The sequence below is a fragment of the Pagrus pagrus genome, assembly GCF_965226575.1.
Source record: "Pagrus pagrus genome assembly, chromosome: 2".
NCBI lineage: Eukaryota > Metazoa > Chordata > Actinopteri > Spariformes > Sparidae > Pagrus > Pagrus pagrus.
The window spans coordinates 23,591,484-23,618,737 of record NC_140186.1 but is presented as its reverse complement, the minus strand read 5'-3'; the positions used below and the strand labels follow the sequence as shown (position 1 = coordinate 23,618,737).

The 27,254-nt window shown below is 44.3% G+C and overlaps 1 protein-coding gene across 3 annotated transcripts in view; it reads left to right on the top strand.

Annotated features, from left to right (window-relative positions):
- crebbpa (CREB binding lysine acetyltransferase a) overlaps window positions 1-26,973 on the top strand; it is a 44,549-nt gene extending 17,576 nt beyond the window's left edge. Inside the window, exons 3-31 of one of the 3 annotated variants that reach the window (XM_084369067.1) lie at window positions 3,145-3,324; window positions 4,096-4,360; window positions 7,857-7,970; window positions 9,251-9,526; window positions 9,920-10,019; window positions 10,225-10,362; window positions 10,524-10,641; window positions 10,776-10,947; window positions 11,505-11,567; window positions 12,029-12,150; window positions 13,107-13,319; window positions 13,643-13,966; window positions 14,267-14,446; window positions 15,050-15,221; window positions 16,411-16,529; window positions 16,706-16,945; window positions 17,326-17,414; window positions 18,336-18,416; window positions 18,952-19,008; window positions 19,803-19,880; window positions 19,978-20,045; window positions 20,508-20,658; window positions 21,577-21,723; window positions 21,830-21,943; window positions 22,093-22,258; window positions 22,594-22,761; window positions 22,959-23,120; window positions 23,260-23,541; window positions 23,813-26,973. In XM_084369067.1, the coding sequence (XP_084225193.1) occupies window positions 3,145-3,324; window positions 4,096-4,360; window positions 7,857-7,970; window positions 9,251-9,526; window positions 9,920-10,019; window positions 10,225-10,362; window positions 10,524-10,641; window positions 10,776-10,947; window positions 11,505-11,567; window positions 12,029-12,150; window positions 13,107-13,319; window positions 13,643-13,966; window positions 14,267-14,446; window positions 15,050-15,221; window positions 16,411-16,529; window positions 16,706-16,945; window positions 17,326-17,414; window positions 18,336-18,416; window positions 18,952-19,008; window positions 19,803-19,880; window positions 19,978-20,045; window positions 20,508-20,658; window positions 21,577-21,723; window positions 21,830-21,943; window positions 22,093-22,258; window positions 22,594-22,761; window positions 22,959-23,120; window positions 23,260-23,541; window positions 23,813-26,062 (6,609 nt within the window). In that variant the 3' untranslated portion in view covers window positions 26,063-26,973. Of the gene's footprint in view, window positions 1-3,144; window positions 3,325-4,095; window positions 4,361-7,856; window positions 7,971-9,250; window positions 9,527-9,919; window positions 10,020-10,224; window positions 10,363-10,523; window positions 10,642-10,775; window positions 10,948-11,504; window positions 11,568-12,028; window positions 12,151-13,106; window positions 13,320-13,639; window positions 13,967-14,266; window positions 14,447-15,049; window positions 15,222-16,410; window positions 16,530-16,705; window positions 16,946-17,325; window positions 17,415-18,335; window positions 18,417-18,951; window positions 19,009-19,802; window positions 19,881-19,977; window positions 20,046-20,507; window positions 20,659-21,576; window positions 21,724-21,829; window positions 21,944-22,092; window positions 22,259-22,593; window positions 22,762-22,958; window positions 23,121-23,259; window positions 23,542-23,812 lie in introns of all 3 variants that reach the window. The other 2 variants (XM_084369066.1, XM_084369068.1) reach the window with 2 other exon arrangements.
- The last annotated feature ends 281 nt before the right edge of the window (window positions 26,974-27,254 follow it).

Sequence of the window (27,254 nt, the reverse complement as noted above, 5' to 3'; positions counted from 1 at the left end):
CCCCCAGGGAAATAGCGGAAAAGACAATTAGAGATGAGATGTAACAATAACTTATATCTTCAGTCAATTGGAAACTTAAACAAAATAACCTGCCATCTAGTTTCTTTTATAACTGCAGTCTTCTTCACAGAAGCTGAAATTCAAGTTCACAACAAAACAAACAAACAAAAATAAAACAGCCATGTCCATAGTCTTCTCTGAACAATTAAGTGTCTTAGCAAACTATTTCCGAACTGAACATATACAAGGTGCGTAAGGTGTGAGTGGGCGAGCGAGAGAGTGAGGGAGCATGCGTACGTGCGGACAGTGAATGAATGGGAGAGGAAGGAGAAGCGAAAGGAGTAGCAGTAGTAGCGACAGCAATAAAGTGTACAATATAGGCTGCAGTTTGGCTGTGAATAAAGGCGACGGCTCCTCAAGATACAGCAAAGCTCCATGTATTATTTCCCCACCAGCTTAACACGTGAAAGGGGGTTCACCCCGAAGGTTAAAATTGAAATTGTGACACCTTAATATTGAGGGCTACCCAACACACCAGATTTCTCCTTCTTTTGCATGTGTGCTGTATTGATCTGTGTATATATACACTGTGGTGGTTGCTCTGTTGGTTCATCTGCAGTCTTTTCGCGCCCTCAGCTCATTTTCCGTGCTCTGATTGTTCAGAAATGAAATGTACACTCCACAATTGGCAGCTCTACTCTCACTTTTGGCACGGAGCTAATATTGACGCTGCTGTCAACTGCTCAGTCATTGTTAAGATTAGTCTTGGGAGTCTGAAGTGTGTGTGTGTGTGTGTGTGTGTGTGTGTGTGTGTGTGTGTGTGTGTGTGTGTGTGTGTGTGTGTGTGTGTGTGTGTGTGTGTGTGTGTGTGTGTGTGTGTGTGTGTGTGTGTGTGTGTGTGTGTGTGTGTGTGTGTGTGTGTGTGTGATTGGCTGCTTTTATGAAAGCTTGCCACCAATGTGGTTTCACAGGAAATCAGTCGGAAGCCGTCTCTTTTACTGGCTCTGTGTCAGAGCCAAGACATTGAAGCAATATGTAACCACAACACACACATGCAGAGGCTGCGAGCTACTGAGAAAAGACTTGGAGAGGTGGTGTACGTGTGATCCATTCTCAGAGTATGTCGACATGTTTAAACCACAAGAAAGATTAAAAGCTGATGTAGAAATATCTGTGAGGGGACTGTCAGCATTTGCAGGACATTTGTGTGCGTGTATGTGTTGAAAGCTTAGCTGGTCTTCAGTGATTATCATTTCCCCAACACCTCTAGAGAAAAAAACCACTAGACTCATGCTGTCTTTGTGTGTGGCTTCCTCTGTTGTGCTTTAATCACCGGGTGTAAATCTCTTTCTGGTCATTTGTGTTGGTAAGAGACTGCTGTCACTCCTTCCTGGCCCATGCTCCTTTGTTATTGTATACGCATGAACACTCCCCTTGCTTTCTCTGGCTTATTGGATGGCTGCTTGCCCTGTCAGTCACGCTGGGAAAGATGGGTATTGTAAACCACTTAATCAGTTAGAATGACAGAGGGCGAGTGCAATGAGGAAGAGGGAGGAGGGCAGCTCAGCTGAATAGTCCATCCTGGCAGCAGAGCGGTGAGATGATAGTTGGCAACTGTCCTGCCTGCCGATGTGTGGAGTGTGTCAGAGAGCGGGGGGCTGAATGAGAAGAGCGAAGCGGAGGGGGTGTGCGTTTGTGTGTGCGCAACTGTGTGTGTCCGCCTGCTCAGCTGTGTTGAAAGGCTGCCAGTGTCTGGTCGTCTCAGCTGGGTCTTTTTTATCTGGTCTGTTGGAGCGGTGTCAACAGCCTGAGGGGATACAGCCTGGCCTGGCATTGCGGAGTCTGTGGATGAGGGAGCCGCAGCAAGTTGTTCAGTGTGTAAAGCATGGCACTAACAGGGATTTTATGCCCCTGGTGCCTCACATCTTGATGTATGGTTCTTGCTGAGGGTTGGGGATATGGGTTGAAATTCAACTGTGAAACCATAGATGTAGAGAAGATAACCAGATGATCAAGTGAAATGAGTTCACTTAGACAATTTTACTGTTAGTCCAATATTACCATACAGCAGTGCTGCTCATTGATTTGCAGCATTGACAGAAACTTTAAGTACAGCCATATGTATTAAAGGTAGAGCTACCTCAGTATTACAAAACAATCTGATGGTTTACAGACTTCCATCATCTCACATTGGTCTGGGTGATGTGGTTGGTATCAGTGTCATGGTATTGATCAGACAGTACAGTATTGATTTTTATCACAATGTAGACATATGCAAAGCCACATGCTATAAACAAATTTAGACTCTTGCTACAAATTGTATTGAGTTCATTTATGAACCTTAATTTGGTATAAAAAATTAAATTAAATTTGCCATATTAATTATTCTACAGCCCAATAGGATCTTGAGAGCAGGATTGCCAAGTAATGGTTATTTCCTGTCAAATGGCGAATGGAAGAACCGCTTTGCCAAGATAGATTTATCTGTCGGTCCCCTAACCTACCCATCGTAATGTTTTTAACAGTGTCTCTTTGCATCATTCCACTTGTTGCAACCTACCAGCAAGCTTGAGAATAGAGGAGAAATGTTTGGAAACCTTCTTGTGGTCGAGTGCTGGAGAAGTCCTTCGTGCCAATATTAGCTGGTGTCATGCTGAGCTGTCATGGTGCCAGGACATGGCTGGCTTAAATTGAACCAGGCGCAGTCATCTTGGCTCAGTTATGAGGGGGTCGTGTAGTGACAAATTGGCATTGAAATGAAGGCGGAACCTTTGTTGGCATGTTGATGCTGTTTTGACAAATGTAGTTGAATAATAACCAACACCCAAATTACAGTCCATTATAGAATCCAGACTTCTGTAAACTTCCTGTTCGATGTTGAGGAACAGTGCTGACACTTTCTGTTTATGGAAAAATGTTATCTAATAGCACCACATAATTTTCAGACAGATGTTGGTTGCTAGTTAGGTTCTAGTCAGATGTAAAGAGTAAATGACAAACAATTGGTATTGTATTACACTGCTGAAGTCTCCAAACAAGCTCTTACTCAGGCCCTGCATGATTTGGGGCTTTAAAGTAGGCTACTGTCATAATAATACTGCTAAATTACTTTATTAACTTTTTTTCATCTGTTTGTCTTTCCAGTTGGGCCTGGGCAGCAATGGGGGTCCATTTGGGGCCCAGCCCTATGGTCAAGGTGCCACAGGAGCCGGCCAGCAGCTAAACCCTCAGCAGCAGCTCCAGAACAAGGCTGCCCTTGCCAACAGCCTGCCACCCTTCCCCACTGAGCTCAAAGGGGCCGCTGTCACTAGCGTGCCAAGCATGGTTAGCGCTTACTCAGACATTACCATATTGATAATGGCAGAAATCTTACTAGACACATGTTCACACATACAGTTTATTGCCATTATTATTGTTGTTGTTGTTTTTATTAGTCATTGCTCTTCTATTACTCAGTGGCCAGAATGTTGGGGCTAAAGTAATAATAATCACAGATATTATAATGATCACTAAACATGCCAATCTGTCTTGATGATCTGCAAGTCTGTGTCCACCCCCTCAACCTCACTGCACATGCTGACTGTGACCAGTGTTTAAGTATTAACCATTATTCTACAATTAATACCTGTTGAAGTTATAACATAACATTACTAAAATTAGCTCTTTTAGATGTAGATTATCACCAAGAGCTGAAAAAAAGTAAAACTGGAATTAAATAACTATTTTTTGCCTGCTACAGAACACATACGTGCCCTGTCAATCATGAAGTCAATCATGAAGTCAATCATGAAGTCAATCATGAAATCAATCAAATTTTCTCTCCTAAAATCTGTAAACGTAAGAGAGAAAGTGATAATACTGAGTTTGGGTTTGGTGACCGTCTGTGTAGATGGAGACCTAAATTTGACGCAGCCAATCACATGTAGCATAAAATAGATGCATATAAAGCATCTTCTCACCTTAAGTGACTGACAGGAAATTTGCCTTTTACAACTGTAGTATTGACAGCATAAGAGGCAATTTAAGGTGTTTTATTGTTAACCCATTTCAACTTTGACATTTCCTCTACATTTGTCTTTGTCAACCATGTATTAGCTTCAGCAGCAGCCTCAGCAGCAGACAGCGTTGCTCCCACTGGCCGGCAGTGGAGGTGTGGCAGTGTCTTCAGCAGGCCCCACCGCCGACCCAGAGAAGCGCAAGCTGATCCAGCAGCAGCTGGTTCTGCTGCTTCACGCACACAAGTGCCAGCGACGGGAGCAGGCCAACGGGGAGGTGAGGGCCTGCGCCCTGCCTCACTGCCGCACCATGAAGAACGTCCTAAACCACATGACCCACTGCCAGGCCGGCAAGTCCTGCCAGGGTGAGTTGGAGAATTTGAAAAAATCAGATAATGAAATCAGATTGATATATTCCTGGTTTTTGTAGAAGTTGTCACCCTGTTTTACCGATTTGAGACTTGCTGGTGTGTGGGCACATTAGGAAAGGGTTAGGGCACAATCAACTCTTCTTCTTTTTTTTTGTTTTTAAATAAAAGTCTGGTTTCTGGATCTTGTGTAAAATCTCCAGTTCTGTTTGTTACAGACTAGCTGTTGAAGAGACATTTGAATGACAATATTTTGCATACTACAGCCACCTCTCCTGAATTTTACAGACATCATAGAAGTAGAGCAGAACATGCAAGCTACTGATTAAAATTTGCTGATGTGTCTTGGTTTCAGCAGACGGGGAAGTCATTTAGAAAATTCTTGTGTTCTTTTAAATATCTGGTGTGACAATACAGCAAGAAGTGTAAAGCTTTGAAAATGTTTTTATAACTGTTTATAATGTTTGCAAATAAAAGAAAAGTAGACTCAAAGACAATGTAATACCTCTTTTCCACCAAAATTAGCGGGTCTACATAGGTTTTTAAAACGTGGGTCAACCCACTACAAATTGCCTAAACTGCCGGCTCAGTGGGCGATCCAGGTATTTGCATAGCCGGGAAGTCAACGAGGCTCCACCTCCCGCACTGTGTCCAGTAATAAAACGTCCTTAATAGACCACATTCCAAATTCCTTCCTTATTTTTACGCGCCACCATCGGATGTTGATAATGCGTCATCACTTTGCGTGGCGGAATTTAGCGTGGTCACCCAGGTCTTGCGTTTAAATCAAAGCCGAGCCGAGGTGATAAAAACCTGTGTCTACTGCAGGGTCAATTGACCCGGGTGTAAATGCCGAGTATACACATTCCCATTGCACACAAAAGCACGATAGCGGGTTTAAGTGGGATTTTTGACCAGTGGAAAAGGGGTAAAACCTTACTTCCAGCTGCACGTGCTAGTTCTTTTTGTACACAAAAGAGACCTAACAGATCAGTCAGAGCACTAATTTCTACCAGTCTCTCGCCACTTGTAGTAGTTGAAGTCTTGGTGTCAAGCAGCTGGTATTATTGAAGCAACTTAATATATACAACCTTTGCTGCTGTATCGGAGGATTGCTGTCAGTCTTGAGCCACTTAAACAAAAGTCCAGACAAAAGTTGTGTTTAAAGTTTTTGTTAAAATGTTTATCTTTTGAATACCAAAGGTCTGCTTGAATTCCTTTTTCCAACTTGAGCTCTGTTTTTATCACATGTATATAAATAACTTGGCCTCTTAACATAAGAAAATACATGACGACATACACATAGAAATACAGAGAAGGGCTGGATGCACAGTTTTAATGTAGTCATATTCGGTTATATCCCTTTTTTTTTTTTTGTAGCCAGCTCTTTTTTACATCCCCTCCTGGTCTCCATGAGGAGGTCAGTTACATGGCTGTGAGCAGACATGTTTCCCTTCACTCTATGTTGGTCATGCCATGTGTCTCTGCCTTATACAGACTCCGCACAGGGGAGATTTCCATCCATTTAAAAAAAAAAAAACAACACTCACCTCTTGGTCTGCTGAGGCCAATTTCTTCCTCTGGATGTGCAATATCGTTTGCCGGTCTTGAACCTGCAGTCATTGCTCCTCTGCTTCCTGTGTCGGCACCAGCATTGCTGCAAAGAAAAAATCTCCCGAAGCTACTCTCGTTTAAATTTGGCTCTGTGTTTTTGCTCTGCCCTTGGTCTTGAATGCGTAAGTTCAGTTTCAAGCCAACATACTCGGAGGCCAAGGTGTGTTAAGTGTGAAGGCGTCTGTGTCTCTGCTCCCTGCATGCCAGCTCATTTCCTCTTGCTCAGAAATGCTTCTTCTCTGTGCCACTGAAATAACCGTAGAGAGAGATTTTGTTTCCCAACATGCAGTTTTATCTCTAAGATTTTAGATCTATCTGATGTCTGTTGGCTTAGTTCATTTTCACCTGAGGGACTCTGGAGTCTGCGATATGAGTACTGTTTGGATTGGCTTTGGACCTAAATGTGAGGCTTTTTTGTCTTTGTTCCTCACTGCATACTGAATCTACAAAAAGCCCTCAAAATGATAGCCCTTCTATGATTGAGTCTATGCCAGTAGAATTGGCATTTTTACAAAGATAATAAAACTGTAACTGTGTTTATTTGTGCGTAGCCCTCAGTGCTTAAAGCCATGTAGTAATTGTATATGTGCCAGGCAGCTAGCCAGGCTGATTTTAGCCTACTTTCGATTTCTTGTCAGATTAGCTGCTAGCTCATTAGCCTGGCCACAGATGAAATGAAGCACCTCAGTTTGTTCAGCCACGCACCAGGAAATTTGGTTTAACTTCTCTTTCCACTGGGCCAAACCAGCAGTCTTCCAAGAGTGGAAATTGGTGCAATGAGCTGAACCTGAGATCTTTTGAGTTTTGGGCCGTCACATTTCTTTTCTCAAGTTTCTAGGGCTGTACACTGATGCAGATTTTGTCAGTCAAATGGGATTTGGCTGTTCAGTAAAAAGATTCATCTATTTGTTCCACTTTTTTTCCATAGGCTATCTGCCAATCAATATCAGCCTACACCAGCCAGCTAGCAATGCCTATCTTTGTCATCTGTGATGAAAAAACATCAAATTTCCGCACAGTCAGAGAAGTTATAAGTGTGCGTTCTGCTCATAGTTGAAGTTTAAAATACCAGAGCTCCACAGAGAGTTTCCTAACAGGCTGCTGACAGTGTTGCAGGCAGAGGTGTCAGTTCGCCACCAGTGGAGGAGTTTGTCCCACCGTCTGGTTCAAAAGTTTGTAAAGTAGTTAAAGCAGCCGACTTCAGTGACGGTCTTCACTGGGGAAGAGAGCATTGAAGCAGCCAACAGACTGGAGTTGCGCTGCTCTTCTCCACTTCCATTACAGTTAGTTCCGTAAAATACAAGCCATGGCGTTACTCCTGCATGATTCTGTGTACAATGAAGCAGCTAAAAAAACAAAAGTGCAGCGATTCGACTGACACAATGTGAGTCAACTTGGGGTTTTCTCGACCGATGACTTTAATCATCGACTATGTGGAGGCAGCCCTACTAGTTTCTCTCATTAGCTTTGACTAGCTATCCGTCTCACTTCCGATACATTTTGCTCATATCCTCATTATTTTTTGTGTTATTCATCAGTACCAGTCAGCCCATCCTTTAAAGACATTCGCATAGCAAGATTTTCTGTCCTAGTGTTGAGCTTGATGCAATTCCACATTTTAAAATATTTGGTGCTTGAGTGAGTGCCGCTGGGATTGCTAGTAGAGAAAAAAGATGCCATGTTCGTCAGTGAACAAAGAGAAGCTATACATAAAAGTTGTCGGAAAAAGGGCTGTTGTTCTCTTTATCATTGCTGGGATAAGTTGTGTTGCCCATCTCTAGTGTTAAGTACTTTGTATTGACCACACAGGGCAGACTGAAAGCATCAAGATTGTGAACCCTGTTGATCTCTCTATCTCTCTGTCTCCTTTTCCCTGCAGTGGCTCACTGTGCGTCATCCAGACAGATCATCTCCCACTGGAAAAATTGCACACGACACGACTGTCCCGTCTGCCTGCCGCTGAAGAACGCCAGCGACAAGCGCACCCAGCAGCGTAAGTACAAGTAGCAGGCTCCAGCCCACTGTCGCTTAACTATTATCAAGTTGCTCAATGTAGCCACCGACACCAAACACGAGGCCGAATTACTTCTGTTGACTGTGGAGAATAGGTAGGACATCTAAACATTGGCCATCTCTGGGTTTGTCTTACAAAGGGCTCATCTTAATCTTTGGAGATTATGTTATGTTGTATATGGAGCTGTCATAGTCCACGCTGACAGCTTTAGAAAAAATTGGGCCTGCTTGTTGCTTTCCTGAGATGTTTGTGTGTAGAGTGCGTGCAGGTTTTGCCATTCAACCAAATCATGCAGCTTATTTCTAGTTTTTTACTCCTTCACGATGACTAAAAGTACTCGATGAATGTGAGTGTGGTCCTGCTGAGCTTGTTATCTGACACACAAGAGGCATAGAAGTGTGATGGAGGGAGAGAGGGAGGAAACCGAGAGCGTGTGCTCGAGGTGTCCTGCTGAGCCATTGGCTGTTGGGCTGTTTACTGCTACTCCCCACTAGAACCGGGCCGAGTTTGACACACTCTGCCTCATACTAAAACTGCTTTCTTTCTGTTTTGTTTTTCACTCTCTCCAAATGTGGTCACAGGTTGACAATCTGCTTTCTTTTATGCACTTCCACTGATTTGATCCTTCTCTGGATTACTTACACAAGTTACTTTGAAGCTTTCTCTGTCATTTTCTTTCCTTTTAGTCATCTTTCTTCACTCCACTCTGTTCAGCATTTCTACAGCATTCCAGCATTGGTCTGTCCCTGTTTGGCTTGCATGTTAAAGAACATGATGCCGGGGCTTGTGTCTCTCCTGCCAACACAAACGGAGTGCAATATTTCTTTGTTCTGCCTCCTCTGATTTTTGTCTTTGCCCAAACTACGAGCGTTTTTAGCCTGACCAAAGCCTGAACCCCAGAAAAATATGCTAATGCTCTGTCCCCTGAAGGGATTTATGTATTTATTCAGTTCACTGCTGTTTAAAGTGTTTAGCCTTACTTTAATGTTCTCACTGTATCATACTGCCTTGTGACTGCATCTTACCAGAGGTCAAAGTGTGTATGCATTTGTATTTGGTACCTGTCTGAAGTATTCTACGTCTTTGCCGTGTTTTGACCAAAACAGACTCTCTTCATATTTATCGGGCTTGGCACACAGTATCAACATTTGCATTTTGTTTATGTACTCTAGCTAGTACAGCAGTAGAGCAAGATGGTATAGTATATTGAGTTTGATTGTATTTGAGTGTTTTTGACTGCTCTATCTCTCTCTCTACAGCCAAGCTGAGCTCCCCCAATACTGGCCTCCAGAACCCCATGTCCTCAGTTGGTGTGGGCCAGCCCAGTACTCCCACCATCAATACCTCAACCCCCATAGACCCGAGCTCCATGCAGAGAGCCTACGCGGCACTTGGGCTGCCCTACAGCAGCCAGGCCACTGGGCAGGCCCAGACACAGCAGGCCACGGGCCCAGCACAGACAGCTGGCGCTCAGAACGCACAGGCCCAGCAACAACAGCAGCTTCCACAGCAGATGAGATCCATCAATGCACTTGGTAAAGACAGACAGGCTGATTTTTTTCCCCCTATTTTTTCTTTTTTAGAAACTTATACTGTGTATGTGTGTATGCACGGACTTGTAAATGCACAGCACACCCAGCTGCAAGGCTCTTAAATGGGTCTCAGAATCTGTGTGAAACGAATCAGACAATATGCACGTACATTTGAGTTTCAGAATTGTAAAGAGAAAGATCAATCTGGGAAAAATGATGGAAAATCATTGTTTATTAAATGCTGTTGTTAAGCTGCCTTTTCATCAAGTCACTCTGCTATTTTAGTGGGTTCCTTGTTATATAGAGTACTCTTCAGTTGTAGACATGGCAGCCTTTCAGAGCTCGATTTCTGAAATCGAGGTAGTGCTGTTTGGTCACAGCTTTCCATATTCACAGGTAACCAGATGGCTCTTGGAGGTGCAACAATGGGCGTGACCACTTCAGACCAGACAAACCTGCACACAGACTCCCTCCCCAACGCACTCAACACTAACAAGTCAGTACCCGCCATTAACTACAGTGCATTTATTGACCTTAAATGTTCTTTCAAATGCAGAAAGCTTAAATTAGCTACTTAGAATATCCAGGTTTACTAGATCTGAAGCTATTATGACAGTGTAGTTTAAAAAGAAATGACACTGTGTATGAAAACACAGCAATAGAAGCTGTAATTTCTAACCTTTCTCCTTTTCCACCTCCAGTCAGCTGCTGTCAGACGGGTCGACTGTGGGCTCAATGGGCAACCTCCCCACAGCAGCACCTATCTCTGCCACCGGCACCAGGAAAGCGTGGCATGAGCACGTCACTCAGGACCTGCGCAATCACCTCGTACACAAACTGTACGTACCTCTCCTGGAGAGATCTAACTCTTTGAGAATGCTCGTCAGTCTCCTTACTTGACTCTTTCTTAGAGGAGGGATTTTTTAAGCAAAGGTTTGAAGTAGAGTAGTAAAAATGGCCAAAGATAATAATTGCTGCAAATTCTGTTCTTCTGTGGCAGAGTACAAGCCATATTCCCTACCCCTGACCCGGCAGCTTTGAAGGACAGACGAATGGAGAACCTGGTGGCCTACGCCAGGAAGGTGGAGGGCGACATGTACGAGTCAGCCAACAGCCGGGTAGGTTTTCTAGAAAAGCACCCCAACTAGGATATAACTTGCTATTGCTCAATTTATCAACACACACAACCTTTTAGCCAAGCCATAAAATAAACGCTCTGCTTATTGTACTACCTGCCCTTCCCTCCCTCCAGGATGAGTACTATCACTTCCTAGCTGAGAAAATCTATAAGATCCAAAAGGAACTGGAGGAGAAGAGGCGCTCAAGGCTACAGAAGCAGATCCTGAACCAGGCACCTTTGGCCGCCCAGGGGGCTCAGCAGCCCAGCCTCCCCCAGCCCAATGCCTTTGGCCCAAGGCCACAGAGTGAGTACAATGTTTGCAAGTCTTGCAGGTAAAATCTCAAATTACCTAAAAGTTTCTTTGAAAGTTTTTTTTACACAGTCTCGTAAACCGTTGACAACTATATAGTGTCTGATATTTTATACATAAACCTATGTTTATATTATGAGCTGTTTTCTCTGTGATATGGCAGCCAGAAGACATCTTACTGTCTGTTATACGGTAGTGGATGTAGCTTTTAATATCTCTGGTTGTGTTAGGCCGCTGTGTGAAATGTTGTATATCATTTTAAGTTTTTTTGATGACAAAAACAAATGATCATTTTATTTGTAGATGGTATAAAGGTTTTCAGAAAATATATTACCATATGTCATTAGAGATACCTTCAGGGATGACTTTATCCATACTGACCTATATCCAGTCATTAGTCATGTGTTCAGTAGCTTCCGTAATTTAGAAATGATAATAAATGCAGTGGCAGTGGTGGTGTTGAGTAGTTAGTAAGTTTTTTTCATTAGAGCTGGTTATGTCATTCTTCAGGCTTACTTTTAGTTAAAACGTTCTTTCTATTTGCTTTACAGATGGACCTGTTGCTCTGCCCAACATGCCAAATCAGATCATGAATCGCATGCAGGTTTCACAAGGTACGTCTCAGATGTATGTAGCACATGATATGTTTTTTTTTGGAGTCAATTAAAACAACGGAAAGTCAGAATACAGAACATGAAACTGCTCATCATAATGCCGAAAATGTATCTGGAAAAGACCCACATTACTTAAACAAGACAGAAGAAAATAAATGAGGTTGTAGAGAACAATGATGTGGACGATGAAAAGGAAAAATACAAAGCTATATTATCTGGACATCTCAATGAAGAAGCCTGTTGATGAGGCAGAAAATATTCACATGCAAACGCTTCAATGTCATGAAAAGCAAACAAGCAAAGACAGCAGATGCACAAGTCAAACTGTGCGGCTCAAGCTGCCTGAAAAGTAACACGTAAAGGTTTAACGAGAATAAAAAGCTGCCAACTTTATCTTTGCATTGTATGGTGCCTCTGCACTCCTTGTGGAGTTGAACATTAAGGTCCGCTCTTCTGTACAGGAATCAACCAGTTCAACCACATGGCTCTGCCCAATGCCCAGATATCCCAGGCACCAATGGGAGCCCGGGCTGCCTCACCTATGAACCATCCACAGCAAATGAACATGAGCTCCGTTCCAGCGGTGAGGAGGGCAAATCACAGTGCGCACGCACACACACACACACACACACACACACACACGCACACACACACGCATACATATATATATGATATATAGGTAACATGAGCTAGGCAGGCTTATTAAAAGTAGTCCACTTGCCAAGTCATGAGGGACTGCTGTTTGTAGAAGCAGGTAACGTGGAAAGTTAAGGGCAGACTTGTTGCTCTGTAGTGTCACAGTTAGCCAGATTATGCCAAGCAAAGCTTTTAGCAACCCTGGCGTGCAAAAGAGACACTGACCTTTTAGTGCAAAATAGTGTGCCCTGTTTTTGCATGCCTTTTTAAAGAAGAGGATCACAGTGTGTGTCGATTTCATTTCATTTCAGTCCTGCTTAAATTGCTTAAAACATATATCTGGGCTCAAGTAGGAATACATATTTCCCTAATCAATTAGCCCCCTGTAATAATATATTATTTATTTTTCACAATTGACATAAGGGATTCTTAACAGCACAACTACAAATTCGAATTTTACAACATAATAATTTTTTTATTAATATTTTGAATCATACATATGAAATTAATCAAAATAATGCCAGTAGTTTACCAGCTCTTCAAGAGGATTTAAAGAAGATTTTTCGAAATATGCAGGGCAATTAAAAGAGAGCACTAACCTGTTCTTGTTTTATAAGGAAAACAAATATCGATTAGTCTAATAATTACTTCAACTCTAGACATTATAGACATCAGCAGGAAGACTGTGAAAGAGACGGAAATCAGGAATTACTCTAGCCCTCCATCCACAATCACACTCACACAGCTTTATTGTCAAAGGAAGAAATTCATTGTGTAGCATGAATGCATTACTATGGCACGGGAATGCCAGAAATTTGAATGAACTTAGTCATGGCACATGCTTGGTCTGTAGAAATTCCTGTCACTCTTCTCTTCGTAACATCCTCTTTTCTTGTCTTGTAGATGGGCATGTCTCCCTCCAGGATGCCCCAGGCACAGGGCATGATGGCGGGACACGGTGGTGGTAACATGGTAGGCCAGACGGCCAGCCAGGGACAGTTTCTGGCTCAGACCCAGTTCCCTCCAGGATCTGCTGCAGTCGCTGCAACAGGTGCCATGAATGTCACCGTGGGACCTGGCATTGGCCAGCCACCTGCACAGGCTGCCGTCACCCAGGTGAGACATGAAGAGGAACACGAGGGGTCTGGAGCCGTAGTCAACAATGTTGGATAACTGATGTCAGTAATGCTATCCTTTTTGGAGTAGCTACAACATTGTGCTGATTTCAACTAGCTCCTGGGAAACTAAAATCAAACTACTTCCACCAATCATACTATGGACTAATTGCTCTTAAATTGTTCTCATATCAATCACAAGGTGCTCTGTAAATCTTAAATTGTGTGTGGTGTTGTGTTTGACCTTTTGATTGTATGTTTGTCTGCTTATCTCGTTTGTGTGTATGTCTGCCTGCCCTTTGTGTGTGTCCTTCTCTCCAGCAGCAGCAGCAGCAGCAACAGCAGCAGCAGAACGCTAACCTCCCAATGAATGCACTTGGCCCCTCGCTGGGCCCTCAGCTAGCCTCCCCTCAAACCCCCTTGCACTCCACACCTCCACCTGCTGCCTCCTCCGCCGCCACGGCTGGGGCGGCCACTAACTTGCCGCACCCCCAGCCCTCCAGCCGCAGCTCTACCCCCACCCTACCCGGCCCTGGCCCTGCCCCAGCCCCGGGTGCCACCCCACCCCGCCCCACCCAGCCCCAACCCCAGGCGGAGCTCCCCGCAGCAGCACAGACGCAGCCCCCGCCTCAACCCCCTACCACGCCGGTGAGACTGAGACCCTCCGCATGCCCTCCACTCTGACTCCCTCTGCAAACTCCCATCCCTCTGACTGCCATGTTCCAAACCCGTCCCATCTGCATCCACCTTTTTGTCTGATAACTGCATCTTCACCACTGTTTGTAGCATCCACCACAAAGGGAATGTTATGTCTTTCAGCTTAAGGGAGCAATGAAATCAATATGGAAGGTGTTCATCTGTGCCGTGGCTTCAGCTCTGCATGCATAAAAAAAGCAAATGTGTTGTTTCCAGTACCTCATATTTCTCTTCCTCTCTTCTATGTTTCAGCTATCCCAATCAGGGGCCAGTCTGGATAACCGAGTGCCCACGCCGGCCTCAGCAGCCAGCGCTGACCTGCACTCGCAGCATGTTGGAGCAGACCTGCCCGTCCAGGAGGTCAAAGTAGAGGCACACCATGACCAACAGGAGTTTGAGGCCGCTGGCGGCAAAACTGAGCCCAAGATGGAGGTGGGTTAAAGCCATGTGTTTCACATACACATAAACTGATTCATCTGTCCATTTATTGATTCATGCTGCTTTCAACTTGTTTGTGCGTCTTCTCTCTATTGATTCTTCCTTCTCTTCATTTTAGATGAAAAACAGTTTCAGTAAAACTTATGTAGCTTGATTAGATTTACTTTATCTTAAGTTTGCTTTATCCATCTATAGAATTATCAATCAACTCCTTTATTTTATTGTTTGACAGGACTAAATTTATTTGAAAAAATGTCTTTCTCCTTCACATTACAGTCGAAGGAATCTAAACAATCGTACGTGTTGCTTAAATCTAAATATGGAAAAAACATAAGTCCTTTTCATTAATGGACATTGCAACATAATAATGAAAGCCTATGGCATATTTCTCTACCAGAAAAGAGAAAAAAATATTAAGTATAGAGCACCTATGTTATATGCATATAATCACACTCCTTCATCATTAATTTTGAGAACAGATCTGATCAGATTGTCAATGGAATGAGATTATCAAGGAACAAACAAACTCACACCACACACACACACAAGAAAGCGTATTTTCGTGCTACAATGTCTCATTTGCCTTTTTGTCTGTAGACCGAGGAAGACTCTACATCAACGCTGGTGAAGAAGGAAGAGCCAGAGGAGAAGCCGGAGCCGATGGAGGTGGAGGACAAAAAGCCGGAAATGAAGACGGAACCCAAAGAAGAGGAAGAGGGTGGAGCCAACAGCACGACCTCGTCATCCCCCTCTCAGTCACGGAGGAAAAGTGAGTCTGCTGCTGAAGGATGTATAAAATCTGTGTAGAGTCTGGAATTGATTCAGACACTCGGTAAACAGAAAGGGTTTTTCCGTTATTGCCAGTAATGTTTAAACAACTGCCAGACAGTCGTGACTTATTTAGAGTTTCCTTTAAACGTATGATTACAACATTATTAGTCTGGCACTGACTTTGAACAATGTGCAGACTCTTTGATCTTGCAAGCATTTTAGGCAAATAATGAATGGGCTGTGCATCCGCTGGTAGAATATGCTCGACTAATCCTGATACCCACCTATTGTAAGATTTGGAACAACTGATTGGCAAGCAAGTATCAATGCGCGTTAAGTTGTGAAATGATCAAAACTCTTGCACAGAAATGGAGCAAGTAATGTATTGCACAGTAGATGTTAGTCAGAATCAGGTCCCCAGATGACCAAAAACAAGTTTAACCACCCCGAAGTAAAGGTAAACCAACTCATATCAAAATGTATTATTAGCTCTGTTGCAGTCAGTTGCTAACAGATGACCAGCTCTCCACCTGCCATTCTAACCATAAATTTGTTGTTCACACTGTAGTATCAGGGAAATTAAACATTATGCGTCTGCCATAGATACGAGTCATATTTTTCAAAGGTCTGGACACTAATTAGACACCCAACAACTGTAAATAGCGCTGACACATCGCTATGGAGAGATAGAGAACTGTAGTAACACCATGAGAAGACACACTCTGTTGTAGTCAGCTCTCAGTTCAGTTTATCATTTGCTAAGCGACTTACAAAAATCCCTTTCCGCCAAGAACATTCCCAGGAAAGATCTCTGTCTGTCCCTGACACATTTCACCATTAGACTTGAGCCCTGGTTATAATATAAAATTATAGTCTGTAACATGGTGTTGGTGTTAATGTGCTGTCGTATTTCAGTTGTTAGAACATTTGCAGTACTGACCACAAACCAGGCCAGCATTTAGTTTTGCTTTTGTTCACTAACAGGTTTTGCTTTTTAGTGTTCAGAATGTCTGTAATCTGTGTGAAGCTCATGTGAATTTTATCTTAAAGATTAAATGTCTAGCAAAGAAAAAGTGTAACCGTTTAACTTTGTCCCTGTTTTTTCCCCCTGTATACTAAGGTTTTTCTCCTGATTTCTCTCTCTCTTTTTGATAACCTACTTTGTCTTTCCTTGCTTCATTTTCCAGTCTTTAAGCCAGAGGAGTTGCGCCAGGCTTTGATGCCGACTCTGGAGTCTCTGTACAGGCAGGACCCTGAGTCGCTGCCCTTCAGACAGCCAGTAGACCCCATGCTTCTGGGTATCCCGGTAGGTAGTGCACATGCACTTCCCACGTAATGTTTTCACTTAAAACAAAACCTTTGAAATAATGAAAATCATCTTTCATGTGATATTAACTGTTGTTGCCAGTTTTAGTGAACACACATACTTCAGCTGCAGTGTTTTAGCTCTTTGGTCTGTAACATTCACCCTTCTCTTTCTAGGACTACTTTGACATTGTTAAGAACCCAATAGACCTGTCTACTATAAAGCGTAAGCTTGACACGGGCCAGTACCAAGAGCCTTGGCAGTATGTTGACGATGTCTGGCTGATGTTCAACAACGCCTGGCTTTACAACCGCAAGACATCCCGTGTCTACAAGTACTGCTCCAAGCTGGCTGAGGTGTTCGAGTCAGAGATTGACCCTGTCATGCAGGGTCTGGGATACTGCTGCGGGAGGAAGGTGAGATAAATATAGTTAATGATATTGTAAATGGAGAAGGGAGGGAAGAATGAAAAAGCATTGGTGTGAGGGAAATGATTTAGGCTGCCAGGTTACTAAGACTTCCTTTTTTCACTCTTGGATTTTGTTTAAAACAAGGTCAAACAAGTAAAAACAGTTTGACTCAGTAGGATGAGGATGAGTTTTACTTTTCACCATGTGATTGTGATTATTTTAAAAATGTGTCCACATTTGGTCCACAAGGCACTAAATGAGGACAATTTATGCTAAACTTTAAATAACTCATAATAATGACGTTTCCTGCTCCTGATAGAAAGGATTTATTGGGTGAATTAGTTTACATTGTTTGACCAACTTTGTCATCCCACATGTGTCTGCAGTACGAGTTCTCCCCTCAAACCCTCTGTTGCTATGGCAAGCAGCTCTGCACCATACCTACAGGAGGCACATACTACAGCTACCAGAACAGGTATCGGCGTGGATAAATGTGTGCATTTGTCAATGTATAACATATATTGCACTGTGCCTGTCAACTCAGGTATGCCTATGGTATAAAAATAATACACTCACTGAATCATCTCATACACGTCACGGACATTTGTATGCCCAGTTGTTACTTGATGGGTAGTAAATGTAGCTATTTGAACTGTATAATACCCACCCCCTACAGCCGGGGATCTGTCTAGAGCTAGAGGGACCACTGGGATTCAGGCAGTAGTCCCAGCTTCAGCTTTTACAACTCTGCCTCACCGTCCTGGCACTGCATGAAACTCAAAGCAACATTTAATAACATCCAGGTTCAGGCATTGCACGTGTTGGGAGATGCTCTGAAGACATGAAACCCTAAAGAGCTGAAACACTGAGAGCAGCAAAGCAGCATTGCTGAATGTGGGAATGAGTGATTTCAGTGTTGCTGCCCCCCTCTCTGGTACGCCAGATGAAAATTTAACACTTTGGTTCAGGCCACAAACAGCAATGCCCATCATTGCCTTTTCCTCTCAGCAGATGACTGCTTACACCACGTTCCCTTGCACCGCCTGCTGTATAAACTGTGTAACTGCAGCCCCTTTTTTCACACTTGAACTGGGCACTTTGAGAGCGGAGCAGCACAGCAGCAGTAGTGATACAGCACAGTCTGACAGACAGCACGAGGCTCCTGCAGCGCAGTCCATTTACACTCTCAATGGGAGCTCAGGGATTCCCCTGCTCTCTGTTATTAAACATGAAAGAGCAGTGTTATTTTGTGCACAATTGGACACACGAGTACTAAACATTGCAATATTACCAATTTTTCTACTTCAGTGAAAAAGAACACAAGTGCTGCACTTAGCTGTTGTTCAGCTACACGTAAAGTGTTGAAGTGCTGAATGTTAAATGTGTCTTTTTACAGGTATCACTTCTGTGAGAAGTGCTTCAATGAGATCCAGGGGGAGAGCGTGACGTTAGGAGATGATCCCGCACAGCCACAGACGTAAGTGAACTGGCTATTGATAAACTCACTGTTTAAAAAAAAAAAAAGAAAGAAAAAAAAGTTAGACATACAGTTTTAGGAACATATTATGAGGCAAACCTTCCTGCCTTTCACTCTTGGATTTTGAGCAAATGGAAATGTTCTTCTCACTTAACCCTGTTCAGGTCAGAGAGACAGTCATCTTCAAAACTACAGCTATGTAGCTCATAGATATTTGAGCACAGTTTCTCATAAGAAAGAGAGAATGTCTCTGCTTGTGAGAAGTGTCTCAATGTTTGCTTACATGACACTAATCCAGAATGTAGGTGTAGTGACTTCATATTCATTATTTAGCCTCATCTTTGGATTTTTATATTTCCTAAATGGCATCATAGGTCTTTTATATGCTTATTATATATGCATTATTATTGTGGGTGGCCCCCACACAGACTTCGCCATTAATAAAAATGCACAGAGCTTTGGACTGATGGTGTTTATGTGTGTGCGTGTCTTGTTTTCCTCATTTCTTTTTCCCTTCTTTTCTCCAACATGTCAGGATGATATCAAAAGACCAGTTCGAACGGAAGAAGAATGATGTTCTTGACCCTGAACCGTAAGTACACCCCAATCCTCAAACCCTTTCAGTGAGTAGGACTCATACTGACAGCGAAGCATGTCCTTTCAGTGCTTCTTTTTCAGAAGTTAGTATCGCATGTGTTGAATAATCATTTTACTGCCTTTTCCTGCTTCCTCCTTCTGATCACATCTTAAAAAGTTATTTTCTGCCTCACACATCTGGCTTTGTTTGTGTGCTTTTGGTGCACAGTCTGCATTTTTCTCTCTGGTGCTCTCTGATCAATCACTTTGGTTTCAGTGAGGCCTCGGGGCAACTCTGCAGCGCCACCTGCTGAGTGGAACCCTGTGTGACCAATGAAAGTTTTTCCATCAGAGAACACAGGCCCTTATTTCTTTGATATGCAGTGATTTCCTGTCACATCTTCTCAGTGATTTAATGTTGAATAAGATGCATGTTACTTATTAATCCTCCCACAAAGGCGCACTTGCACTGGCTGGCTTGCAAGTGCGTAACGACTGGAGGTATATAAACTTGAATGGGGATGTTTGCTTTGCTTGTTTCCTGAGCAGTTAAGATATCAACATTCATACAAACGATAATCAGGAACATGTTTATCCATGTCAGAGCACATGTAGAAGAACTGTAGAAGTGCTACTGCTAGATTTCTGCACTTTTTTTTTACCATTTGGCCAACACTGCTGATATAGCAAAGAGTGAGTCAGGTAGAGCTAAATGTCTCCTTCCAGTCTTACATGTTACAAAGATTTCTGTTTTTAGTTGATTTAAAATGTTGAAATTCCTTCAAAAAAATGTTTCTTTCATTTCTTTAGGTTTGTTGAATGTAAAGATTGTGGACGGAAGATGCACCAGATATGCGTCTTACACTACGAGGTCATTTGGCCATCTGGGTGAGCTGTCAACATCTACTCTTACTCGATTTGCATAATTGTTTTTGACATATTTTGTGTGTTAGTAAGTCGAACTTTCTTGTCTTTCTCTTTCCAGATTCATCTGTGACAACTGTTTAAAGAAGAGTGGAAAAACACGGAAGGAAAACAAGTTCTCTGCCAAACGTTAGTTCAATTCGCTGCATTTGAATTTTAAATATCAGGTCCTTGAAACAGCCTTGTGTCATGCAGTGTTCAAAATGTCAACAGATTATTGCAGGTTTTTTCTCACAAGCACTAAAGACACAAGATAATATAAACCACCGCTATCTGCACATGGGCTGCATGTGTCTCCCTCAGTGGTTTTCCTGGAGTGGTGGCCTTGTGTTTTGTTTGATGTTGGCCTTGTGGTTTCACTGGTATTCCTGAGAGAACATATGACCTTTTGTGGCATATGGTGACAACACAGCTCTCAAGCTCTCATTATCTCAGACAAATGAGTTCTACTGCTTCACATGTCGGCTAAAATTGAGGGCTACTGCAGGTTGTTGATGACTTGGTGTGACCCCCCACTCTTCTTCTATCCTGGAGAGTTAAAAGAATTGACATTTCTCTAAAAAGTTCCCCCTGTGCTTTTGTACACTGTAGGGCTGCAGTCGACACGATTGGGAATGTACATAGAGGACCGTGTGAATAAATACTTGAAGAGACAGAACCACCCAGAGGCCGGAGAGGTGTTTGTGCGAGTTGTGGCGAGCTCCGACAAAACGGTGGAAGTCAAACCAGGCATGAAAGCCAGGTGAGAACAAACATCACTGACAGAGATGACTGGGTGAAAATGTTTCATATAAGATCAACAGAATCACAGAAACAGGCTCATAATTCCAAGAAATGTATACTTTGGTGTGTTACTTGATTATTATGTATTATTTATCAACTTAAATTGCCTTGGTCGAACAAATGAACAACCAAAGAGTCGACAGTCGAGATGACCTATGTTGCACACAACCAAATACCTGTTCCTGCCTACTTGATTTGTAGATGCACTGGCACCGCTCGTATTTGTCCTGAGATTTTTTTTATTGTCCCTGCCATACAAAGCTGAATGCCCTCTATAAAGCTTTTATACCCACTCAGAGCGATTGTGGAATCCCGCATGTTTGACGAGATGGAGTACACACCCTCCCTGAGTACCTCAGAGGGTTGTTCACTGTTTCATCACACAAGATCAAAGTCGCCTCATGCTCGCAGGGAGGAGCCCATCCTCCAGCAACCTGTTATCTTCAGGTTGAGTCGTTTCAGGCTTTTTATTGACTCAAGGCCACTTGACTTGAATTGTTCCATTATGCTCTTGAGTGTCGTGAAAAGCAGTGTGGCAGAAGGAAACTTCTCGGGCAGCTCATGACTCTTGCTTCCAAGATGCTTTTATAGTCACAGTACAATAAAAACATTTTTAGAACTGTTGTTATAAAAATGGCTGCACTTTACTATTTACTTGCTCTAAGAATTTTATTTTAAGATGCTTTTATGGCAACATGCCTTCATGCCTTCATCCACTGTCCAAATAAAGTAAGAAAAAGAGATATAATCCACCCTTTTGTGTTGAGAACTGACCCTCCAAAAATTTCATCACGATGTTTTAGCAGGCAATAATCGAAGACCGAACAACACAAAATATTTTAGCTGCTCCAATGTGTGACTTGTCTTTTCACGACAGGTTTGTGGACACGGGAGAAATGCCCGAGACGTTTCCCTACAGAACCAAAGCACTTTTCGCCTTTGAGGAGATTGACGGCGTGGACGTGTGCTTCTTTGGCATGCACGTGCAGGAGTACGGCTCTGAGTGCCCATTCCCCAACACTAGGTCTGTACATCTTTTATTGTATTTTGTACAGTGGCAATAAAGGAACGGCACTTGAGGTGCTTTTTATGGCTGAAATTAACCCTGTTCCCTCTCTCTACCTCTGCAGACGGGTCTACATATCATACCTTGACAGTATTCACTTCTTCAGACCTCGGAGTCTCCGAACAGCAGTGTACCACGAGATCCTCATCGGTTACCTAGAATATGTCAAGAAACTTGGGTAGGGCTTACTCTACCACTCCTTTTCCACTTCAGTCTTCAACGATACAATACAAGAGTTTCTGTAGTGAGCTATGTGATTAGGGCAGCAGATGTCCTCACGTGAACACTGTCCCCCTGGTCTCATATTTGGTCTGTGTATGCCTGTAGGTATGCCCAGGGCCACATCTGGGCGTGTCCACCTAGCGAAGGAGATGACTACATTTTCCACTGCCATCCTCCGGACCAGAAGATCCCAAAGCCGAAGAGACTGCAGGAATGGTACAGGAAGATGCTGGATAAGGCATTTGCGGAGAGGATTCTGCACGACTACAAAGTAAGGAGGAGACTTTTTCTTTTAAATGCTGACACAGGGCTTATGTCTGAATATGTGCACATTTAGAGCAAAGTACAATTTTATATGTTCATGCAAAACTTGAATTAAGTGTTGTCTTGTCAAATTTTGAAAATAGATTCAAATAATTTTGAAAATAATTGTTCCTGTTCACACTTCCTGGTAGAATTCTGTTAATAGTTGTTCTGAACACACTTTGTCTGTAATAACAGGTAAAAACGTGAAATATGTAAATGCTGAGTGTGTTGGATGGCTGAAAACTAGCAAAACACATCTTTAATAACCTGAATCATCGTGGTTTTTTGTCTATCTCTCAGGACATCTTTAAACAGGCAACAGAGGACCGCCTGACCAGCGCTAATGAGCTGCCGTACTTCGAAGGCGACTTTTGGCCCAACGTGCTGGAAGAGAGCATCAAGGAGCTGGAGCAAGAAGAGGAGGAGAGGAAGAAGGAAGAGAACACAGCTGCCTCTGAAACTCCTGAGGTGCAAACATTGAGTCAATGTGTCAGAGTTTATACATTTTATTGTCTGAGATCCATTTTGCACTTCCATGCTTCTATATAATGAACATGCTCTCATGAACCACTCCTTTTAAAGTTGTCAATTATCAACATAGTGAACATATGTGATAATTGAATAAGCTGTTTTCTTGAATATCTGTCATTGTTTATCCCCCACAGGGTACACCTGGTGACAGCAAAAACGCAAAGAAGAAGAACAACAAGAAGACCAATAAAAACAAGAGCAGCGTGAGCCGAGCCAATAAGAAGAAGCCAGGGATGCCGAATGTAGCCAATGACCTGTCCCAGAAGCTTTACGCCACCATGGAGAAGCACAAAGAGGTCACACGTTTGTCTTTATATCGTTTATAATAAATATTTAAAGCAGTTTTGAAGATGAACAGGCATTTTATTATGAACATTTGCATACTAGATGAAGATTGATAACTCATTTCTGTGTGTTTTTCTCTGCCAACTGAAGGTGTTCTTTGTGATCCACCTCCACTCTGTTCCCATGGCCAACACCCTGCCGCCCATCACCGACCCAGACCCCATGCTCTCTTGTGACCTGATGGATGGCCGCGATGCCTTCCTGACTCTGGCCAGGGACAAACACTGGGAGTTCAGCTCCCTCAGGAGGTGCAAGTGGAGCACCATGTGCATGCTGGTGGAGCTGCACAACCAGGGACAGGATCGCTTTGTCTACACTTGCAATGAGTGCAAGCACCATGTGGAGACACGCTGGCACTGCACCGTGTGCGAGGTGAGTTGCTACTATCACTACTGTTGCTGTTCCGTATTGTTGTTTTAATAATGAATAACTCCTGTGTCCGTGTCCAGTGTTTGAAATGGTTGAATCACTTTGCGTAAAATAGTTAATTCAAGTGGACATCTTTCAGACTAGACAAGGATTAATCAGCAATATTTATGGATTACATCCCAATTTTTTTTATTCCTATCAAGACTAGATTTGTGAAACTTTTTATCAGCCTCTGTTAGACTCACACTGTTTCCCCGTCTGCCTTTTTCTGCAGGACTTTGATCTGTGCATTAGTTGTTACAACATAAAGGGACACGAGCACCAGATGGTGAAGTGGGGCCTTGGCCTGGACGACGACAGCAACAGCCAGAGTGGAGAGGCCTCCAAGAGCCCACAGGAGAGCCGGCGTCTAAGTATCCAACGCTGCATCCAGTCCCTGGTCCACGCTTGTCAGTGTCGCAATGCCAACTGCTCTCTGCCGTCCTGCCAGAAGATGAAGCGAGTGGTGCAGCACACCAAGGGCTGCAAGCGCAAAACCAACGGTGGCTGCCCTGTGTGCAAGCAACTCATTGCTTTGTGCTGTTACCATGCAAAGCACTGTCAGGAGAACAAGTGTCCTGTCCCGTTCTGCCTGAACATCAAGCACAAGCTTCGCCAGCAGCAGCTGCAGCATAGGCTCCAGCAGGCCCAGCTGATGAGGAGAAGAATGGCCACCATGCAAGGGAGAACCATGCCGCTACCGTCCCCACCGGCCTCCGCTGCCCCCAGCACTCCTACTTCCCATGCCCAGCCCAACACTCCCCAGACGCCCCAGCAGCCGCTCTCCAACCAGCCACAGACGCCTAACTCGGCAGGTGTCATGTCCCCCTCTTTCCCCAACACACCTCGCAATGGCCAGCCTCAAACACCAGTGTCTCAGGGCAAGCCTGGGCCCCAGCAGCAGTCTCCTCTCCCTCAGCCGCCCCAGCAACCTCAGCAGATACAGCAGCAGCCTCCACTTGCTGCGGTCAAGATGGCACGGCACATTGAAATGATGGCGCAGGCCCAGCAGAATTACCGGGTGAACATGAATGGATTACCCATGAACCCCCAGCAGCCACAGCAGCGCATGACTGGACCGATGCAGCCACCAATGCAGATGGTGCCAGGGCCTCGGGGGCCACAGGTCATGCAACCTGGCATGGCCCCAGGACAGTGGCCTGGAGCTGCAGGGCCCATGCAGGCAGCTCAGACTCAACAACCAGGCCTTGTCCCAGGTCAGACCCCACAACAGGCCATGACCTTGCAGCGAGCCATGATGCCCCCAGGGCAGCAACCTCAGCAGGGCCAGAGGATGCTGATCCCACAGCAGCCTGGTGCCCGGCCACAGACACCCCAGAGACCTGGTGCTATTGCCCCCAATGCCCTGCAGGACCTTCTCCGCACCCTCAAGTCTCCCAGCTCGCCCCAGCAGCAGCAGCAAGTCCTCAACATCCTCAAATCAAACCCTCAGCTAATGGCTGCTTTTATCAAACAGCGAACAGCCAAGTACCATGCCAACCAACCACAGCAGCAAGCAGGTCAGCAGCAGCAGCCCGGCATGCCAGCAATGCAGGCCATGGCCATGCAAGGAGGGGCGGTTCAGAGGCCGGGGATGCCCCCTCAGCAGCCCCAGCAGCCTCCTGCACAGGGCATGGCCGCATTAGGGGCTCAAGGGCAGCTGATGAACACAGCACACAACACCAACCCCCAGATCCAGGAGCTCTACCGTCGGCAGCTCTTAAGACAACAACAGCAGCAGCAGCAACAGCAGCAGCAGGGAGTGATGCCTCAGGGCCATCCCGGTCAGTTCCCTACCCAGGCGCAGGGGACAGCATCTACGTACTCCCAGCTCCGCATGCAGCAACAGCAGCAGCAGATAGCCATGCAGGCAGGTGCTGGAGCAGCTGGGGGACCCATTGGCCAGCTCCCAACCATGGCTCAGATGGCCCAGCCCGGCATGGTAATGGACTCCACCCAGAACTTACTGCATCAAAGAATGCTCCAGCAGCAGCAGCAGCAACTTCCCCAGCAGCAGCAGGCCGTCCTCAAGCAGCAGATGGGCTCTCCTGCCCAGCCCAGCCCCATGAGCCCCCAGACCCACCTGCTGGCCGGCCAGCCCCAGGGTGGAGGCCACCTCCCTGGCCAGCCCACACTAGCAAATGCCCTCAACAACCAGGTCCGCTCCCCCGCGCCAGTCCAGTCCCCCTGTCCGCCCTCGCAACAGCCCCAGCAGCAGCGGCCACATTCCAGTCCCTCGCCGCAGGTCCAGAATCAGCCCCAGCCTTCACCGCAGCACCCACATCCACCCCACTCTGCTTCCCCGCACCCGGGACTGGGGGGCCCGCTTTCAGGGTCCCTAGAGGCGGGACACTTGGGGACACCAGAACAGAGCGCCATGCTACCGCAGCTTAATACACCCAACAGAGGGGGGCTGAACAGTGACTTGGGGATGGTGGGAGATGCTACAGGGGACACTCTGGAGAAGTTTGTGGAGGGATTGTAGCATTTCTGCTGGGAACTAACTAAAGAACAGTGTCACTCCCAGGGACCCATCCTCCCACGCCTCTGCCTCCTACGTTCCTTACAGACTCTTTAACCCGTAGAGGGCTTTGTTCTTTCTAAGGTTGAGAACGTCTTTTTGTACTGACATGTAAAAAGTTTCAACTGTTGTAAAAAGAAAATAGAAAATTTGGACGAGGAAAAAAAAAAAAAGTCAACACTTCTAGGGAATGTAATTGTTTCCTAAACCCAAGTGATGGGTGTTTTCTTCCTTAAGATGTTGAGGGATTTGCAAGTTGCTTCTTAAATGAAATTTAAATCACAAAGAATATATTTTTTGGTTGAGACCAAATGTGTTCAATACTCAATTTATTTTTGGTTTGTTTTGGTATGGTTTCATGCCTTTCTTGTTTCTTTCTTTTTCTTTTTTTTAAAGAAAATGTACAATTGCATTATATTATTCATATCTTTTTATTTTGTACCTTTGGAAAAGAAACTAAAAGCATTTTTTTGTTGAAACTGTAAAATAATTTGTCTGGGAATTGGGCCAGGTTTTTGTTCTTTTCTCAAGCTGTCATTCCTGGCAATTGTAATCTAGTGTTGTACCATTACTCCAAGACGATGCGTTCAGGGACCGTTCCCCTCCTCTTTGTGTGTATGAAGAGCACTCAGTTGTATTAAAATAGGAAATGGACTGCAGCAGGTTGTGTATACACGGGCATGTATGCAGACGCACATGAAGACACTGACACACAAACCATCACAGTCACTAAAATAACTACAGCTCCGACTGGTTTCACAAACACAGACAACAAGGACTGCAACCTACATCTCAGTGGCCTGGATTTTGGAAAAAAAATTGTGTCTTGCAGGTGTAGAAAATTGTTGCTTTGACATTAAAAAGAGTTTGTCATACTTTTTTGTCATACAAATGTTGTAAAGTGTAAAGAGAGTGTGAGAAAGAGACCAGCCCCCTAAGCTGAGGTGGAATGATCACCGGTTGTTTGTAGGCCACATCTCTGATGACGCCCCGTCCTCTATATCTTACACTAAGCAGTGTGCTATCTAGAGATGAGGGCCACATTTGAGATTCACCCTGAGGAAAACTAAACGTCATCAACCCTCATTCCTCTCTCACGAAAACTTGAATTGGGGGGGGATTTACTTTTTCTCCTATTGTAAATCAAGTTATTAAG